At 44.3% G+C, this 17346-nt stretch overlaps 1 protein-coding gene across 1 annotated transcript in view; it reads left to right on the top strand.

Annotated features, from left to right (window-relative positions):
- LOC148507498 (complement C3-like) overlaps positions 1-17346 on the top strand; it is a 134980-nt gene that overhangs the window by 101446 nt on the left and 16188 nt on the right. The window contains exons 23-32 of the mRNA XM_088446066.1: positions 438-527; positions 2655-2858; positions 2957-3032; positions 3134-3293; positions 3905-4000; positions 10036-10186; positions 11226-11389; positions 11501-11659; positions 13784-13843; positions 16605-16695. Coding sequence (XP_088302192.1) covers positions 438-527; positions 2655-2858; positions 2957-3032; positions 3134-3293; positions 3905-4000; positions 10036-10186; positions 11226-11389; positions 11501-11659; positions 13784-13843; positions 16605-16695 — 1251 coding nt within the window. The remainder of the gene's footprint in view (positions 1-437; positions 528-2654; positions 2859-2956; positions 3033-3133; positions 3294-3904; positions 4001-10035; positions 10187-11225; positions 11390-11500; positions 11660-13783; positions 13844-16604; positions 16696-17346) is intronic.

The raw sequence follows: 17346 nt of genomic DNA, 5'->3' as shown, positions 1-17346 counted from the left end.
GTCTAACCCGAAGATGCCAGGAAGAGAACAGAGGGATCCATCTTTGCTTTCCTGGGACTCCTACCCATAGGAAAGGAGCAAGGTGCGGGAACCGTCGCCATCTGAACCATTGGAGCTTGGTGAATTTAGTTCCCGATGCTAATGTATGGGACCAGCGGGCCAGATTGGGGCTGAAAGGTAAGAAGGAGATATCAGTGATATCTCCTGCATTACATTTATGATGAATGGCCCTGATACTTAATTTATACGAAAGTAGCTGAAAATTAAAATTTTTTTACATGCTTTTGTATTAAAGTGATAATGAATAGACCTCTCTATGAGGACACCTGGAAAACTGCACTGTTAGTATGTCCCGAGAAATGGATTTTAGACGTACTGTATATAACGTACATATCACCTTATATCCTTCACCTAATACATGTTTTCTACTCTTGCAGTACATGGAGTCCAGGAATTAACAGTGGACCTTGTGTCACCCCAAGATATTGTCCCCAACACTGATGTGGAGTCACATATCAGTGTCAAAGGTGAGAGGATCTGGGGTTCAGAGCGCGATAGTTTCCTTTTTTCAGTTGGAGCTAACAGTATGTTCTTCATTATGAAACAAAAATGGTAACATTCTGACATGGAGAGAGTACATGTATCCACACTCATATTCTGCATCGGTTTATACATTTAAAACATGCATTATAGACGTCTATTTTGTATTTTTATTGTTTGCTGATCCATCTCATCAGCAGTTTGTTGGTAACAGTGTCTATAAATTGTGTGTCATTTCTTACAAATGGAATCGGTATGTAATGCCGGCTATCGGGAGCATCCTGTCACAATACCGACAGCGACATCCCGATGGTTGGTATCCTCACACCCCAAACCTCCCCGTTAGTTCCTGACCCTAAGTCCCCCTCCTTCGTGCCTAAACCTAACCCTTCCCCCTTAGTGCCTAAACCTAACCCCTGCCCCAGTGGTGCCTAACCCTAACCCTCCCCCTAGGGGTGTCTAACCCTACCCCCACCCAATACCGAACGTTGAACCCCGTTGACTGCCTTAAACCTAACCCTCCCCCCCCCCGCAGCTAACAGGACGCGTCCTCCTGGATTCTGGTGTCAGGATTAAGATAGGCGTCAGTATTTCGACGCCTATCTTAACTACCTTGTCGGAATTTCAGCGTCGGCACTCTTGACTACATCCCGTTACAAATTATCACATGTTGAGACCAATCAATAAAAGTGTCACCGCCGGTATATAACTTTCATCAGGCTCATTGCCGCATTATCTGGTCTTCCTGGTGACCTGTGTTACGGCGCAGTGAATGCTCCAATTCAAATTTTAAAAAATAAATAAACGACACATTGGGCCTGATACAGATTTGTGCGCTAATGCTGCCGTAGCTGTGATTTTCACCAGTGTGGATTAGGGATGTGCAGGTTCGGATTAGTTCAGATTTTCCAGCCAAATTCAGATTTTTCCTGCCAAAAATTGGGACTCATAAAGAGGCAAAACCTCATCTTTCATGGACAAACATCATCTTTCATGGACTTTTGCCCAGGAATGATGATGTTTGTCCATGAAAGATGACGTTTTGCCTTTTTCTGAGACCCGATTTTTGGCGGGAACAATCCGAATTTGGCGGGAAAGTCCGAACTAATCCGAGCCTGCACATCCCTAGTGTGGATATGCGAAAATATGCTAACGCATCAGCGGGTGGGACTGGTACTGAGACGCCCACCTGAGCCATCGCAGCCGTCCGCAGGTGCGTACGCATAAAGCAGCATCGGACGCAGATCAAACATCGACATCCTGGGTGAGTCTATGGTCGCTCGGAATGGCTGTCATAACTACCATGTTACCTGCGTAAAGGATCAAAGTCTGTGACCCCCCCAACTGGTCGAGACACGCCTGCATTTAGCCAGCACTTCTACGTTGCCTCCTTCAAACACTCCCTGCCTGTCAATCACACTGCGATTAAAGACTCGCGTCGTATGACTATGGTAATGTACCTTCACACATGCGCAGTGTGACTCAGATGAATGCGCAGTGGCAAAAAAAATCGCTCCATTTGCAAAACCGTTCAACTCTAAATCAGGTCCAATGAGCATCAAAATGACGTATTGTCCATGTGTTACTCCATCAGCTTAGGGCAGCCATTAACATGCGAATATGCTTAGGGCAGCCACTTATGTGCAATGCTGAATCAGGCCTAGTGTACGCTAGCAATGCAGTTCTGCGTCTCCTAGTAGTTTTATTTATGCGACTAGAACGTGAAAAAGACTTTCTGCACGGCCGAAACGCATGGGACTTGGGGTGGCGAGAGGGGCTATTTGGTGTTGCTGAAGCTACAGTAAAAAAGGACAACCCTGTAAGCAATTTTCTGGCAGAAATAAGGCTTAGCTAGGTGTTTTTTTATTTTTTATATATATATATTTGCTTTTGGTGTTATTCCTCGATTGCCCTATGTACTGTACTGTATCCTCTTAACTTTGCCACATGACCAGATCTGTACATTAATAATTTTCCACAGTGTTGGTCATACGTCAATCGGCCTGCTTCAGACAAATGAACAAACGCTACTCTCTGGGCATTGTTTGACCTAATCCAATGTCTCCTGGCCATACGTATTATTAATATAAAACATGTCCATGTCACACTGTCAGGGAGCCTCCTAGGGGAGACACTGGACAATTCCATTGATGGCGCCAACTTGAAACATCTGATCACTGTGCCGTCTGGCTGCGGAGAGCAGAACATGATGGGCATGACCCAAACTGTGATCGCCATCCATTTCCTGGACACCACCAGCCAGTGGGACAGAATCGGAGTAGAACGTAGAGAAGAGGCCATTAAGAACATCAAGCAAGGTGAGTGTATGGTGAGAAGGAATGGCGGTGGCTAGTGACACCTTCACCTCTGATAAATGCCTCATGCTAAAATGAATGCAACGTGCTGTGTGTTCCAGGATATATACAACAGATGGTGTTCCGTAAATCTGACAACTCTTACTCGGCATTTACTAACCGACCCTCCAGCACCTGGTGAGAGATGAATATGTCCTACCACCCAATGTTACACCACTGTCAACATTTTCCATCCTCTGTTTTTCATTTCTCCTTCATTCCTTTCTCTTGCCTGGCAGGCTCACGGCCTATGTGGTGAAGATCTTTTCCATGGCCTACAAGCTGATTTACATAGAGAAAGATGTGCTGTGTGGTGCCGTCAGCTGGCTTATTTCTGAGCAACAGCTACCCAATGGAGCCTTTAAAGAGGACGCCCCAGTCATACACGGGGAGATGGTGGTACGTTTGGGTTTTTAGGGTGTAACTGGTGATGAGATTATCCTGAGAAGATGTATGACTCTTCAAGCCATCTGCAAAATGATATTGGTGACTGTATCCAGTAAGACTTTGGGGTCTATTTACTAAGCAGTGTTAGGAGACAGAGTGGAAAGTGATAAGGTACCAGCCAATCAGCTTCCAACTGTCATCTCACAGGCTGTGTTTGAAAAATGACAGGAGCTGATTGGCTGGCACCTTATCACTTTCTTATCACTTTTCACTCTGTTTCCTAACACTGCTTAGTAAACAGACCCCTTAATTTTCATGCACCAACAGTGGAGCGCAGGAAATAATCTATACATTTCTTCTTACCAGAATTGATAACTCCTAGTGATTTTCCTAGCTGCTCCTTTCTTGCACAGGAGAACCAATATAACTCTGTTTACCAGTAATGGAATACCGGTAGACTGGCTGGGAAGAGGGTGGTAGTTAATGTTGTGGGTGTACTGTATTAGGGATTGCATTAAGAGACCCTTAGAGTTTGTGAGAATGTATAATTATTTATTATGGAGACCTAGATGTGTGTGTAGGTCATTAGGAGTAACCTGTGAGGGACTGTTCTATCTCCGTAGGGTGGATCTGGGAACACGGAACCTGATGCCTCGCTGACAGCGTTTGTCTTGATTGCTCTAGTTGAGTCAGAGACCCACTGCAAAGATAAGGTTCCGGTAAGTTAGGGGTTGTTTTCTGTATTATTACGCCTGTGTAGTTTTTTTTCTTTTTTTTTTTAGCAGAGTTTTATTTATCTTTGAACATAAAGTTCCACAATTTGGCTTATATTTACTAAATGATGGTTATTCTATGTTGGGGGTTTTCCTTTGGTCTGCATCCCACTGATCTACTGAAGCCCATATTGCCAGGAACCCACAATAATCCAGGCTTTATCATATATATGGAAATCATTGCTGGTGCTCTTTTGTAAGTATAGAAACCCCAGATTTACTAAGGCTCGGATTTAGAAACTGCTGCAAAACCGAGTAAAAATATGGGGTGGATATGACAGGCGAGATAGCGCAAACAGCAATGCTATTTGAGCTATCTGGTCAATCTGAAGTAGAGGGATCTCAATACACTTATAATGAGGAGCATCATTATGTATTGCGGGCCTGATTCAGTACGGATCGCATTTGCGATCGCTGACTGAGAAGTCTCACGCACGCAGCTGCTGAAATATGCCAATGCCTGCCAAAGCTCAGCCGGCTTACTGACTGCCACTGCTGCTTTCTCACATCCGTCCAATGTCGCTCTTCTGCGTAAGCATCAGTACCACCGACGCACATCGGCCACTTACGTAGCATTTACAGCAGCTCTGACCAGCCGCAGACACGGCAAGTCTCCACGCACGCAGAGAGGTCTCATGTTGTGTATGCAATCGCAGTGGCTAATTTATGCACGTCCAGGAAACGGCGTTCAAACGGACAGGTACGCCTGCGTTCTTCCAACCACCCCTCTGTTACCACCCCCAAACTGTCACTTCCTGTCAATCACTCTGCGATGGGTCTGCGTTGGGCAGTGAGCCCTTTGTGCACGAGCACTGCGATGCATGCACAGAATGCAACAATCGCCCATCTGCGTGTGTAATGACAGTTGCGATCCGTAATGAATCAGACCCAATATTAATTGTCTTAACGGGGCAACACTTATTATTTTAAATTTATTGTAAATGGTGCATTTGGCCTCTAGTAACACTGCTGTTTTAAAAACGTCTGGGAAAATTGTAGAATTTTTTTGAAAAAAATCTGCCACTCGATACATTAACCCAGAGGTTCCCAAAGTCCGCCATTACATTCCAGGTTTTAAGTATATCCATGCTTGAGTCCAGATGGTTAAATCAAATTGCCTGAGTCATCTGAGATCAACATTGGATATCCTTAAAATGTGGGCTGTAATGGCAGACTTTGGGAACTGCATTAACCCCTTAGTGTCACTGTTCTGCCAACAGGCATTTTTCCCGTTTAACCAACTCTCCTATTTCACCCATTGCTATTTACACATGAAGTTAATGAGTTACTTTAGTTGTAAATACATTGGAGTTCTAATAGTGGTGTGTGCTATCCTAACATTATATTCACTTGAACTACTGTATCTCCTCCCTGGTGCAATTATATACTGTATGTGCTGTTTTGTAGTTTGTAGTAGGGGTGAGCGGGTTCGGATTTCTGAAATCCGAACCCCCACGAGCCCCCCCGATCCGAGGCAGATCCGAGTCAGGCTCGACTTTTCCCGCCTGACTCGGATCTGAAATCGAGGCAAAACTTCATCATCCCGCCTCCCGGGTCTCGCGGGTTTTGGATCCTATATAAGGTACCCGCGTCGGCGCCATTTTCTCACTCGGCTGTGGACAGTGAAGAGGGAGGGTGGGAGTTAGGGCTGGCTGGGCTGTGTAGTGTAGTGTAGTGCAGAGTAGTGTTGTGCTGTGCTGTGCTGTGCTGTGCTGTGCTGCGCTGTGCTGCTGTTGTCCACTACTTCAAAGTCCACAGGGGCTGGCTGTGTTGTGCTGTGCTGCTGTTGTTAATAGGGACTGTGTCCACTACTTCAAAGTCCATAGGGGCTGGCTGGACTGTGTTGTGCAGTCAGTTCTCCATAGGGGCTGTGTCCACTCCAAAGTCCTGTGCAGTGTCCCAGTCCTAAAGGGGTGCTGTAGTGTTGTCCAGGGGGTGCTCTGTCCATCAGGGGTGCTCCCCCCAAGTGCTAAAAAAATAATATATTTTGTGTGTTTGTGAATTGTGTGCGCAGTAGCCGCACGTGCATCAACAAAGTAGTGCCAAGCGTGCGCCTGTGTCATAAGTAAAGGGCCAGTTGGCTTGACCGTTAAAGGGTGCTGTAACCCCCGAAGTACACTCCAAACCCAAAAAAATATATATTTTCTGTGTTTGTGAATTGTGTGCGCAGTAGCCGCACGTGCATCAACAAAGTAGTGCCAAGCGTGCGCCTGTGTCATAAGTAAAGGGCCGGCTGGCTTGACCGTTAAAGGGTGCTGTAACCCCCAAAGTACACTCCAGTCCAAACCAAAAAAAAAATTATTTTCTGTGTTTGTGAATTGTGTGCGCAGTAGCCGCACGTGCATCAACAAAGTAGTGCCAAGCGTGCGCCTGTGTCATAAGTAAAGGGTCGGCTGGCTTGACCATTAAAGGGTGCTGTAACCCCCAAAGTACACTCCAGTCCAAACCAAAAAATAAATAATTTTCTGTGTTTGTGAATTGTGTGCGCAGTAGCCGCACGTGCATCAACAAAGTAGTGCCAAGCGTGCGCCTGTGTCATAAGTAAAGGGCCGGCTGGCTTGACCGTTAAAGGGTGCTGTAACCCCCAAAGTACACTCCAGTCCAAACCAAAAAAAATATATTATTTTCTGTGTTTGTGACTTGTGTGCACTGTGGCTGCACGTGCATCAACAAAAGAGCAGCGACAAGCGTGCGTCTGTCTGTTAAAGGGTGGTGACACCCTCAAAGTGTGCTACACAAACAATAAAAATATTCTTCTTTTTTTTTCTGTCTTTGTGAATTGTGTGGGCTGTAGCTGCACTTGCATCCTCAAAGCAGCAGCGACAAGCGTGCATCTGTCTGTTAAAGGGTGGTGACACCCTCAAAGTGTGCTACACAAACAATAAAAATATTCTTCTTCTTTTTTCTGTCTTTCTGAATTGTGTGGGCTGTAGCCGCACTTGCATCCTCAAAGCAGCAGCGACAAGCGTGCGTATGTCTGTTAAAGGGTGGTGTAACCCTCAAAGTGCGCTCCACAAACAATAAAAATATTCTTCTTTTTTTTCTGTCTTTGTGAATTGTGTGGGCTGTAGCCGCACTTGCATCCTCAAAGCAGCAGCGACAAGCGTGCATCTGTCTGTTAAAGGATGACATCGGTGACAGCATCCAAGTAGGCATGTCAGACAGTCCGTACCTGTACTGGCAGGAAAAAGAAGCAATTTGGAGGTCACTGTACAAACTGGCTCTATTTTACCTGAGTTGCCCCCCCTCCAGTGTGTACTCCGAAAGAGTGTTTAGTGCCGCCGGGAACCTTGTCAGCGAAAGGCGTAGGAGGTTGCTTCCACAAAATGTGGAGAAGATGATGTTCATAAAATGAATTATCAACTCTTCCAGGGAGACCAGCCTCCAGAACGTACAGAGGGACCTGTGGTTGTGGATTCCAGCGGGGACGAATTAATACTCTGTGAGGATGAGGATGTACACAACACTGAAGAGGGTGAGGAATCGGTGGATGAGGAGGATGAGGACGACATCTTGCCTCCGTAGAGCCAGTTTGTGCAGGGACAGATTAATTGCCAGCTTGTTTTGTGGGGGCCCAAACGAACCAATCATTTCAGCCACAGTCGCTGAAATGTTTGGTTTGTTAAAGTGTGCATGTCCTGTTTATACAACATAAGGGTGGGTGGGAGGGCCCAAGGACAATTCCATCTTGCACCTCTTTTTTTTCTTTGCATTATGTATAGTTTGGGGCCTAGTTTTTCAAACTGCTATCCTGTCTGCCACTGCAGTGTCACTCCTAGATGGACCACGTGTTTGTGCCGCCCACTCGTATCTCTTAGCATAGTCATCCAGCTACCTCGGTGCAACCTTTTGGACATAAAAACACTATTGTGAGGTGTGAGGTGTTCAGAATAGACTGGAAATGAGTGGAAATTAAGGTTATTGAGGTTAATAATAGCATAGGAGCAGAAAAACCCACAAATTCTGTGATTTTAGCTGTTTTTATGCTTTTTTTCAAAAAAATACAGATCCAAAACACAAAACCCAGAACCCAAAACACGGAAGGGTGGTTTTGGCAAAACCAATCCAGATCCAAAACACGAAGAAAGATCCAGATCCAAAACAAAACACAAAACACGAAAAGTGGCCGGTGCCCCTAGTTTGTAGTAAACTTTTTTTTATGTTTTTTATGTTATTGAGTCTTCAGTGATAATCAAATGAAATGTGGGTGAATTGGGGTGGGGTGGTAGGAGTATCTGGTGGGACTTCTCCAGTTACAAGACACATTTAGCACAAATTAATACTGGCAGTGAATGTCAGTCCCACCATACTGTAGTTTAAAAGTGACAGATCTCTTAGCATATATAAAACCAACAGACTAGGGGGCCTATTCATCATACCTAAAATATCGAGGGAGGTAATTAGGTTTAGAACTCGCATTGAATTCTACCTAATTACTGGAGGAATTCATCATTCCTCCTCTCCATAACTATCTATTCCGAAAAGCTGTCATTTTTGCGAGGACAGCTTTTCGGGAAATAGATAGTTTTTCCTGCCTGCTCTAACTTACTGCAGCTGGAAGCAGTGCTGTGCATGCGCTGTTAAATTCGTAAACCCAGCGCATGCGCAGCACTACCTACAGCGGCGGTAAGTTTGTGTGCGCCCCCTCAACCCCCCCTCCGCTCACCTCCCCTAATCCCGCACTTACCTGCCCGCTGCAGCGCCTCCGGCACCGTCCTGCTGGTCTGTCATGTGGTCTCCCAGCAGCACACAGTGCAGTTTAGAAAAAAATATATATTTTTTTTCTAAACTTTATTGTGTTCTGCTGGTAGAACACAGTGGGCCTGATTCAGAGCCGCTCGCTATTTGCGGTCGTTCGTTTTCTAAAAAGGGGTGGCTATTCAAATGAACCGTTCGCACTTTGCGGTCTGTTCACGACTCTAAGTCTGAACGAGCGAGCAAAACTTGCGGTTGTAATTTTGAAAAATACGGCCCCTGGCCGCTCGCACCATACGTCATGTCCGCTATTTAATAGATTAATCGAGTACATCGTACAGCGTATGAACTGCTCGCTATTCTTGTGGTTGGTTTTTCCTACCGCTATTTTGCGAGCAGTTCTGACTTTAAAATAACCAAGTGACGTGGTCAATGACGCTGCTGGATTAATTATGCACTCCCTTAAAGCGCCCGTTTTGACCTTTAAGCACGCCTGCATTCTGAATTTCACTCCCCGTTTTCAAGCACCTTCCCCTGTTACCACCCACATACGCCTCCTTCTGTCACTCAAAGTAGCAGACATTCGCTATATAGCGAACAAACCATTTTCGGCCGCACTGACTGGTTCGCGCATGCGTATTAAAATCCGTACGCATGCGCAGATGTGCGAACATCGGTCAAAACGAACGAGCGGCCGCTTACGAGCGGCTCTGAATGAGGGCCCATGTCAGCATTGCAGATGGAGCCAGAGGACGCATCAGACCGGGGGACCTGCACAGCTGGAAGCAGGTAAGTCTGTCCTGCTATTCACCATCTCACAGTGGCGAATAGTAACTCCATCAAATTCCGAAAATACATAATTTTCGGAATTTGATGAATACCATAATTTCCATATCCCCATACTAATGTACTAATGTGTGGAAATTAACGCAGGGGAGCTTGGCAAGGAGATATCAGTGATATCTCCTGTGCTAAGTGTCTTCATGAATACTAAAATAACGTTATTTAAGGAAAATGTCCTTAAAAACGTTATTTTAGTGTTGATGAATAGGCCCCTAGATGCTTAACATATTTTTACTTTACATTACTAGAGCTACCTGCCAATGCAACATGTTATGGCTAACCTAGAGGCTTTGCCAGTGGAAGTAGGACAAAACAAGAATAAAAGTTTCTTCTACTCATTTTTTGTTTCCTCCTGTTAAACCAAGGAGCAGGTCAGCCCTTGTCCCTTGTATCCACCATAATTATATTCTCCCCATCTGATCTCTGCTCCCCATTATCTTCAGGATCTCAAGTCCAGTCTGGATAAAAGTGTCGTTTACTTGGAGGAACGACTGAAGACCTTGAGGAAACCGTACTCCATCTGCATCACGTCCTATGCTCTGTCCTTGGTGGGGAAACTCCCAAATCCCAACAAACTGATGTCCAGCTCAACTGGTTTGTGCCTAAAATCACGCGTGTGTGTCTGTGTTAGCATGTGCGTGTCTGTGTGAGACATCCCACAGCGCAGATTGGATGTTACATTGTATATGTTCAATATTTCTTCCAAACAGACTAGTCGTAGACTACTTGATTGTATATTCATGTTTACATTTGTAATGTGCAACTGAACGTATAGATTACCAGTGCAGATGTCAGGTTAGGCCCCAGCAATGTAAAGGGTGATGAGCCTAAATGCGTGAGATTATTTTTTCAGAGATGGATGTAAAATCAAATTGCGCCTTTTTTTGGGGGCCGCAACTTGCTCTTGTTTTTAGTACGAATGCCCGTCGTCTCGCAATGCGCAAGTTTTCTCACAAGTGGCTTTTGTTCCCGGGTGACTTGGAGTAAGTCCCAAAGTGTGTGGTTAACAGGAGGGACTGCATACTGCATAGAGCAACATGCCTGGAATTTGGGGAATGAATGTACAGTACAGTTGGAGCCCTCCCTGAATTACCAAAAGTGAAAGCATAGCTGGGTACCGCAGTACTGTACAGCGCAGAAGAGCCGCGTGTAGGGAAGAGTCAAAAACACGGTCAGACAATCTGGGATCAGGGCAGTCAGCGTTCTTATAGACTCTTTCTATACCCCATCCTGTAGCAGGGTGATTTTCCACCCATTTGCTGGCCCTGCCCCCAAACTTGACATTGCGATGTCACACCGTGTGGGTGGACATGTGACATCAACGGGCTTTAGTGGGAAATCGTAATACATTGACAAAAATGTTCCCACCAATGGCATAACATGGAAATCAAAGCTGATTGCCTTTTAAAAAAAACAAAAAATATTCATACCCCTTGTAATTTGCAATCTCAAATTGGCATCCAGCCGGAAAACGAGAGCAACGTTGTAGTTGCCCAGAAGAATGCAGATATCCATTAGTGGGCCAGTCAGAGTCCTAACTTGACATAGAAAAAGTTCTCAGTCCTTGATGGAACTTTGTTTCTAACACTGTTGCTGTTTAATACCATGATGTAACTGGACTTTCTTATGTCAGATGGCACCCACTGGGCAGATTACTCCTCCGATCTCTACATGATTGAAGCCACCTCTTACGGCATGCTCGCGCTTCTGAAGATCAACCGCTTTGCACTGGCTGAGCCCGTGTCCAGATATTTGGCAGAGCAGAGATTCTATGGAGGAGGTTATGGCTCCACTCAGGTAGGCTCTTGCTTCTGTCCTCCAGGTAGTTCCAGTAACGGGAAATGGTAGACGTTGGCCGACTTTATGATGTACACTTACAATTGAAATTTGGGGTCTCTCTTGTTCCAGGCCACGGTTATGGTGTTTCAGGCCATGTCAGAGTTTCAGAGACTTGTGCCTGAAATGAATGAAATTGACATGGATGTGACTCTAAGTCTACCCGGGAGAGCAAATTCTTTTACCTGGAAGATCAACACGGGCAATGCCATGCTCCAACGCAGTGAGAAGGTGAGTGTCAGCTCTTACATACAACCTCACAACCAAGTGCCCAATCAGAATGAACGGTTTAGTACATCAGCTACACAGCCTATAGGAAAATATTTACCTTGTGTAGGGGGATAAAACTATATGCCGGTGATCCTCCACTGCAGGACCGTAGGGAGGGGAGTGTCAGCTTTACCAACGGCCAGGACGCATGGCCCTGTGGGAGGCACTGTCGCTGCCCCATGGCACCTCTAACTGGCTAACAGGGTTCCTGGAATTACACCCTGTAGCCAGTAGCGCTGCTTCAGAGCCTGAAGTGTATAGAGCTTACCAGAGTGTCCGGACAACTCTACACTTTCTCCTGCTGGTGGTCCTGTCTCCTCGCATGGAGTCACAGGGCCGGCACAGGGCGTCGGTGATCCCTGCTCCTCTGCGCCAATGTAATTCTCAGTGTTGCAATAGGGTTAGCAGCTTTAGCAAATGCCCAGTTGTTGTCAGACTTCCACTTTTACCACAATATTCTACAGTATGTGGGCTCAGGGCTTTTTGGATATTTTTCCTTCTTTTTGTGGACCTCAGGAACGTGTGGCCTATTTAGCAGTTGTAGAAGACTCTGTTATTCAGGACCACTTTGTGATGCTATCAGTGCACAGCACTTGCACACACAATTACAAATACCTTTTACATCATGGTCTGCATGGGAGCCCCTGCATGTCTGACAGTCCATGGGCCTGTGCACCTTCCGCTCCGTACGGTATGTAAATGCATAAAATGAGATGAATATGACCAGCACGTTGAACCAATTTACATAAATGGACTGACTTGATGAAACAAAATGACCAATTGGTCGGGGGGGATGGCTAAAATCCCCCATCTATCTCCCGCATCTTGTGTGTCACATAAAAAAGAAAAAAAAAGGCATCTTCTCATACAGGGGGAGATGTATCAAACCTTAGAGAGAGATAAAGTGGAGGAGTTATACCTGAAACAACAAATCAGCTTCTGTCATTTTTAGACTGTGCCAGCTAAATGATAGCTAGGAGTTGATTGGTTGATATGGGCATCTACTCCAATTTATCTCTCTCTGAGGGTTGATACATCTCCCCTTTAAGAGTGGAAGGTTTTCTAGTTTACAAAGTGTTAGGGCCTTGCGGGCTTCTACAGTATTCCTACACATTGCAAGCGTTTAAAATAAAAATGGTAATAAACGACAAGAACAACAAAAAATGTTTTATCCTTGTTGAGTGCAGATTTTATTATGAAACCCTCCATGGTAAATACTGATTTTTGCTATTTTGTTTTTTGGAATTTTTTTTTTTTTTTTTAAATCACACTTTTTGGGGGGTTTATTAGTCACTTTCTGGAATTTTCCATAAAACAATTTTATGGCCACTTTTGGTTACATTTTAATTGAAGTGCAGGGAAAAAAAAAAGGTATAGACATAAAAAATTACTGATGTTGATGTTGGAACGTAGAGAGCGCAAAAGTGGCAAAATGACTACCGGAGAGCCTGCAGCCACCCGACATCGAGTAAGGCTAGACACAAATGACCACAGCCTTGCCTTTTATTCCGGGCTTCTGGCACTGTCACAGAGCCTTCATGATATCACGATGGAGCTGAGTAGAAGTTTTAGTAGGCCAAGTCCTTCACTTTTGGTAGACGAACGCTGAATAGGCTTAAGGATAGATAAGAATACTGTTTTTTTGCTGATTGGCTGTTTGATGACAGCCTTGTTGCTGGGTAGTTACTGTAGTTGTTATGCCTTGTCAGCTGGTTTGATGAGCCAATGATATTGCTGGAGGGAGTGGCTAGATGGATGTTCTATATTGGCTCGTTTGCATAATATTAGCCTCTTCTTTGCAACCCACCATCCCACCCATTATAGTTCTGTTGTGTCGCACTAACCTTATATTTTCCCAATTTAGGGGAGGCACAGCATGGCGGGAGTACGCTGCAGCTCAGTGGCTTTATGTGGCGCAAGATAACTTTGTGGGGGCACTTGCCAATCTCCCCCTCCAGACCCCATTACCACCGCTCCCCCAGCAATGGTGCTAATCCCACCACTCGGTTTGGTTCCATGCTCTGCTTGAATCAATATTTATATTATGTAAATAATATAGATATTATGCATTTATCTCCCTTTCAGACTGTTCTGAAAGACAAAATTAAGGTGAAGGCTGTAGGAAAGGGACAAGGGACCCTAACAGTAAGTAACGAAGTGATACATTTACCTTCAATTATTCTTTTTATTTGTTTTCTATAGCATGTTACACTGATTTAAAATTGTCTATTTCTTTTTATTTGATAAGATATAATTATTTCATTAATTTCTGGGAATAAGTATAAGGAGCCGTCCTTTTAAAGGTGAGAGGGCAGCCCAATGTGGCCCCTCAAGTATATCAGGATGCCTATTAATGACTTAGGCATTCCAGGCCTGATACAGAGGTGCACGTGATATCGATGCCGCACGCAAGCAGACAATGTTTTCAGTCTGCACATGCAATCCCGATGGTTACCACTCTAAGGGCCATATTCAATTTGGAGCAAAAAGTCTGTTTCAGCTAAACTTTTTCGCCGATGATGTCATTTTTCGCCGATTCCATATTCAATTACTCCGACTTTTCGCCGGTGCGAAAAGTTTGCGCATTGTAACTAGCGGAAAAGTTTCGCCAATGGATACCCAGTGAAAAAAAGTGCAGAATTTGGGTTTTGGGGTGCAAAATTGCGGTAACCCCCCTAAACCCTTTTTACACCCCCATTGATGCTAATTGCATCAAAAAACATAAAAAAAAAACCCTCTAAAGACACCCCAAAAAATGCACTTTGAAAATATGGTCGAAAAAAATCAAAGTGGGGGTAAAAAATCAAAAAAGTAGCAAAATAGCTTTTGGGGTGTCTGGAAGTATGGGGGAGGTGTATTTTTGATAGCAGGTGCATTTTTGCTTGCACCCATTTTTATGTACCCCAAATTTGATGGGAATACTTATCCCCCCCCCCAAAAAAAAATCGCAAAATACTATTCTTCACCACTGTCACCAAAGACGCTAAATAGCTCCTATTGAGACCATTCAAAGACCCCAAATACCTTCAGCAGGGCTATTCGGGGATACCCATAGTGAACCCCCCTGTCAGAGCATCTTTTGGGGGGTCTCAGGCTGATTTCCCCAAAACTGGCAGAACTTTTCGACAATTTCAATTTCGCCGGGTCCCGTTTTCGCACATTTGCAATTGAATACAGGGATACGTGGAGACGCTCGCGATACTTTTTCGGAGACAAAACCTCCGATGATGGCAAAAAGTCCTGGCTCGGACTTTTCACTCCAAATTGAATACGGGTCTAAGACGCAGATCAAAATTGTATGCAGAGAGGTGCAATTTTGGTGGGTGTTTCAGGGGGACACAGGCATATCGCAGTCAGGGACAGAAAGTGGCCATGGTCAGACAGAGAAATTGCACCTGCCATAAGATAGGTGCAAACTCCGATGGTGTGTTCAGTGGTGGGACCATTGGTGCGTAATAATCTGCACAGCATCGGATCATTGCTGCAACCAGCGGGCGTCCCTCTAGGAAGCCCATCGGCTGCACCATTAGCAGAAAGAGCTGGTCACAGCTGCGCAGAAAGATATAGTCGCGGCTGAAACTGCGTCCACCCTTGAATCAGGCTCTCTGTAACTTTTAAGCATTCTGTAACTTAAAAAAATCTAATTTGCTTTAACTCCTATTAAAGTACAATTTGCAGTCATCTAAATAATTTTTTAATTATATAAGTTTTCTAATGGGGCAAAATGGGTATGGTTTAGGTTAACTTTTATAGAACACAGGCCCTGATTCAGAGCCGGACGCTCTGACAGAGCGCTCGCTCTGAATCAGGGCCGGTCTTTTTTTATTTTTAGAATGGCCTCCTGGCCGCTCGCATAGCTGTGGGTGACCACCCACAGCTATAGCGAGCGGCCAGGAAGATGGTCGCGATGGTCAAGACCATCGCGACCATCGGGCTTGCGACGAGACCCTTGTGGTAGGGTCTCGTTGCCGCAAGCCCCAGAGAGATTTCGGCTCTAACAGAGAACGCCTCCGTTTGGGCAGCCACTCCCCCGGCCCGCCCACCAAAGGGGGCGAGCTGTCACTCAACATCGACAGCTCGCCCCCTTTGTAGCGAGACCCGAAGCGACGGAGTGCCCGTCGCTATCCGGGTCTCGCGCATGCGCTCTGGTCCACCATCGACCCGGTTGTGAGCGCTCAGCGCTTGCGACCGGGTCTGAATCAGGCCCACAGTGTACAATGTGATTTTTTTTTTTATAAAATCTAAACCAGAAGCTATTTTTAGAAAAAATCTAAACCAGAAGCGTAAAGTGTCATTTACAATTGGAGTGTTGTATGATTTTTCATTTATACAGTTTAATTTATTTTATTTATAGTTTTATACAAAAAAAAGATTTTTTTCAGTGTAAATAATACATTTCTAATAAATCTTAACATTATTTTAATACGTTACATACTGTATATATAATATACAGTATACAGTATATATAATGCAACAAAAAATTTAAGAAAGCTTTGAAGAAATAATTATTACAAATTGATTTTTTTTAAATATGGTATCAATTTTACTTAAAAAAAAAAAAAAAAAAAAATCTTACATTATTATACAATTTTACTGCCAAAATTTTTTCAGTATAATCCTCTTTATGTAACTAAATATATTTAATGTACAGTACAGTACATGTTATGCGCAGTGTAGGCAGCCATTTTGTGGAATGGATATAAATTGTGTGTTTTAGCAATGGCTTGTAGCAAATTGAAAAGTGTTGTTATGAATGTTGCTTCATCCCATAAAACATCTGTCTTAGGGTATTACAATATTTCTCTGCCCACTATGTGGTTTAAGCATATAATATTTTACTGTATACTAATTCTTCTCTTTAATCTTTACTGTTAATTCCTGTATCTTCCCACTTGGCTATACCTAGCTTATGTCCGTATATTATGCACCATTGGCTGAAGGCACCGCCCCCTGCAAGAATTTTGATATTAACGTCACTATTAAAGATGCACCAAAAGGTAACTGAATAAAATGCTCTGTTTTGTGGATTATATGGAATATATTGAGCTCATATTTCTGAAATACAAATGAATATTCTGCAACCTCATTGAAAATTTCAACCATGGCCATGGACCTATATAGTGACTTCGCTGATGGTATATAAAGTGTAAAAACTTACACTTACCTCACATTTCAAAGGATTTCACGTTGCTGCATTTTACATGAATGAGTTTTACACAAGCCTACATATTTTAGGTAGTTTTGCAATGATTTAAGGTGCGTACACATGGTACGGTTAAAATGGACGATATGAAAGGTAACAATATCGATAATATCGTTATCGTTCACATCGTACATTTTTCAGTGTCCAACAACCTGCGATGCGCGGGCACATATGGACGATATTGATATCGTCCATCGACCGTGCATGCAGGCCAACCTGGTCAATATCGACCAGGTTACTATAGGGACCCGCGATCGTTGATCGCGGATCGCTATAGTCGTTGGTGAGTTGGTGGTGTGCTGGATGATCAATATCGATCGTCCAGCACACCCGGGAGATCACACAATGATATCGTTATCGTTGTCGATCGTCCCGTCTGTACGCACCATTATAGTGAATACACTGCCACACCCCCTAACCAGGTTAGTATATCGAAAATTTGGTG

Source organism: Taudactylus pleione, unplaced genomic scaffold (assembly GCF_031769625.1).
Source record: "Taudactylus pleione unplaced genomic scaffold, aTauple2 ptg000393l, whole genome shotgun sequence".
Classification (NCBI taxonomy): domain Eukaryota; kingdom Metazoa; phylum Chordata; class Amphibia; order Anura; family Myobatrachidae; genus Taudactylus; species Taudactylus pleione.
This window is presented reverse-complemented; position numbering and strand designations above follow the sequence as displayed.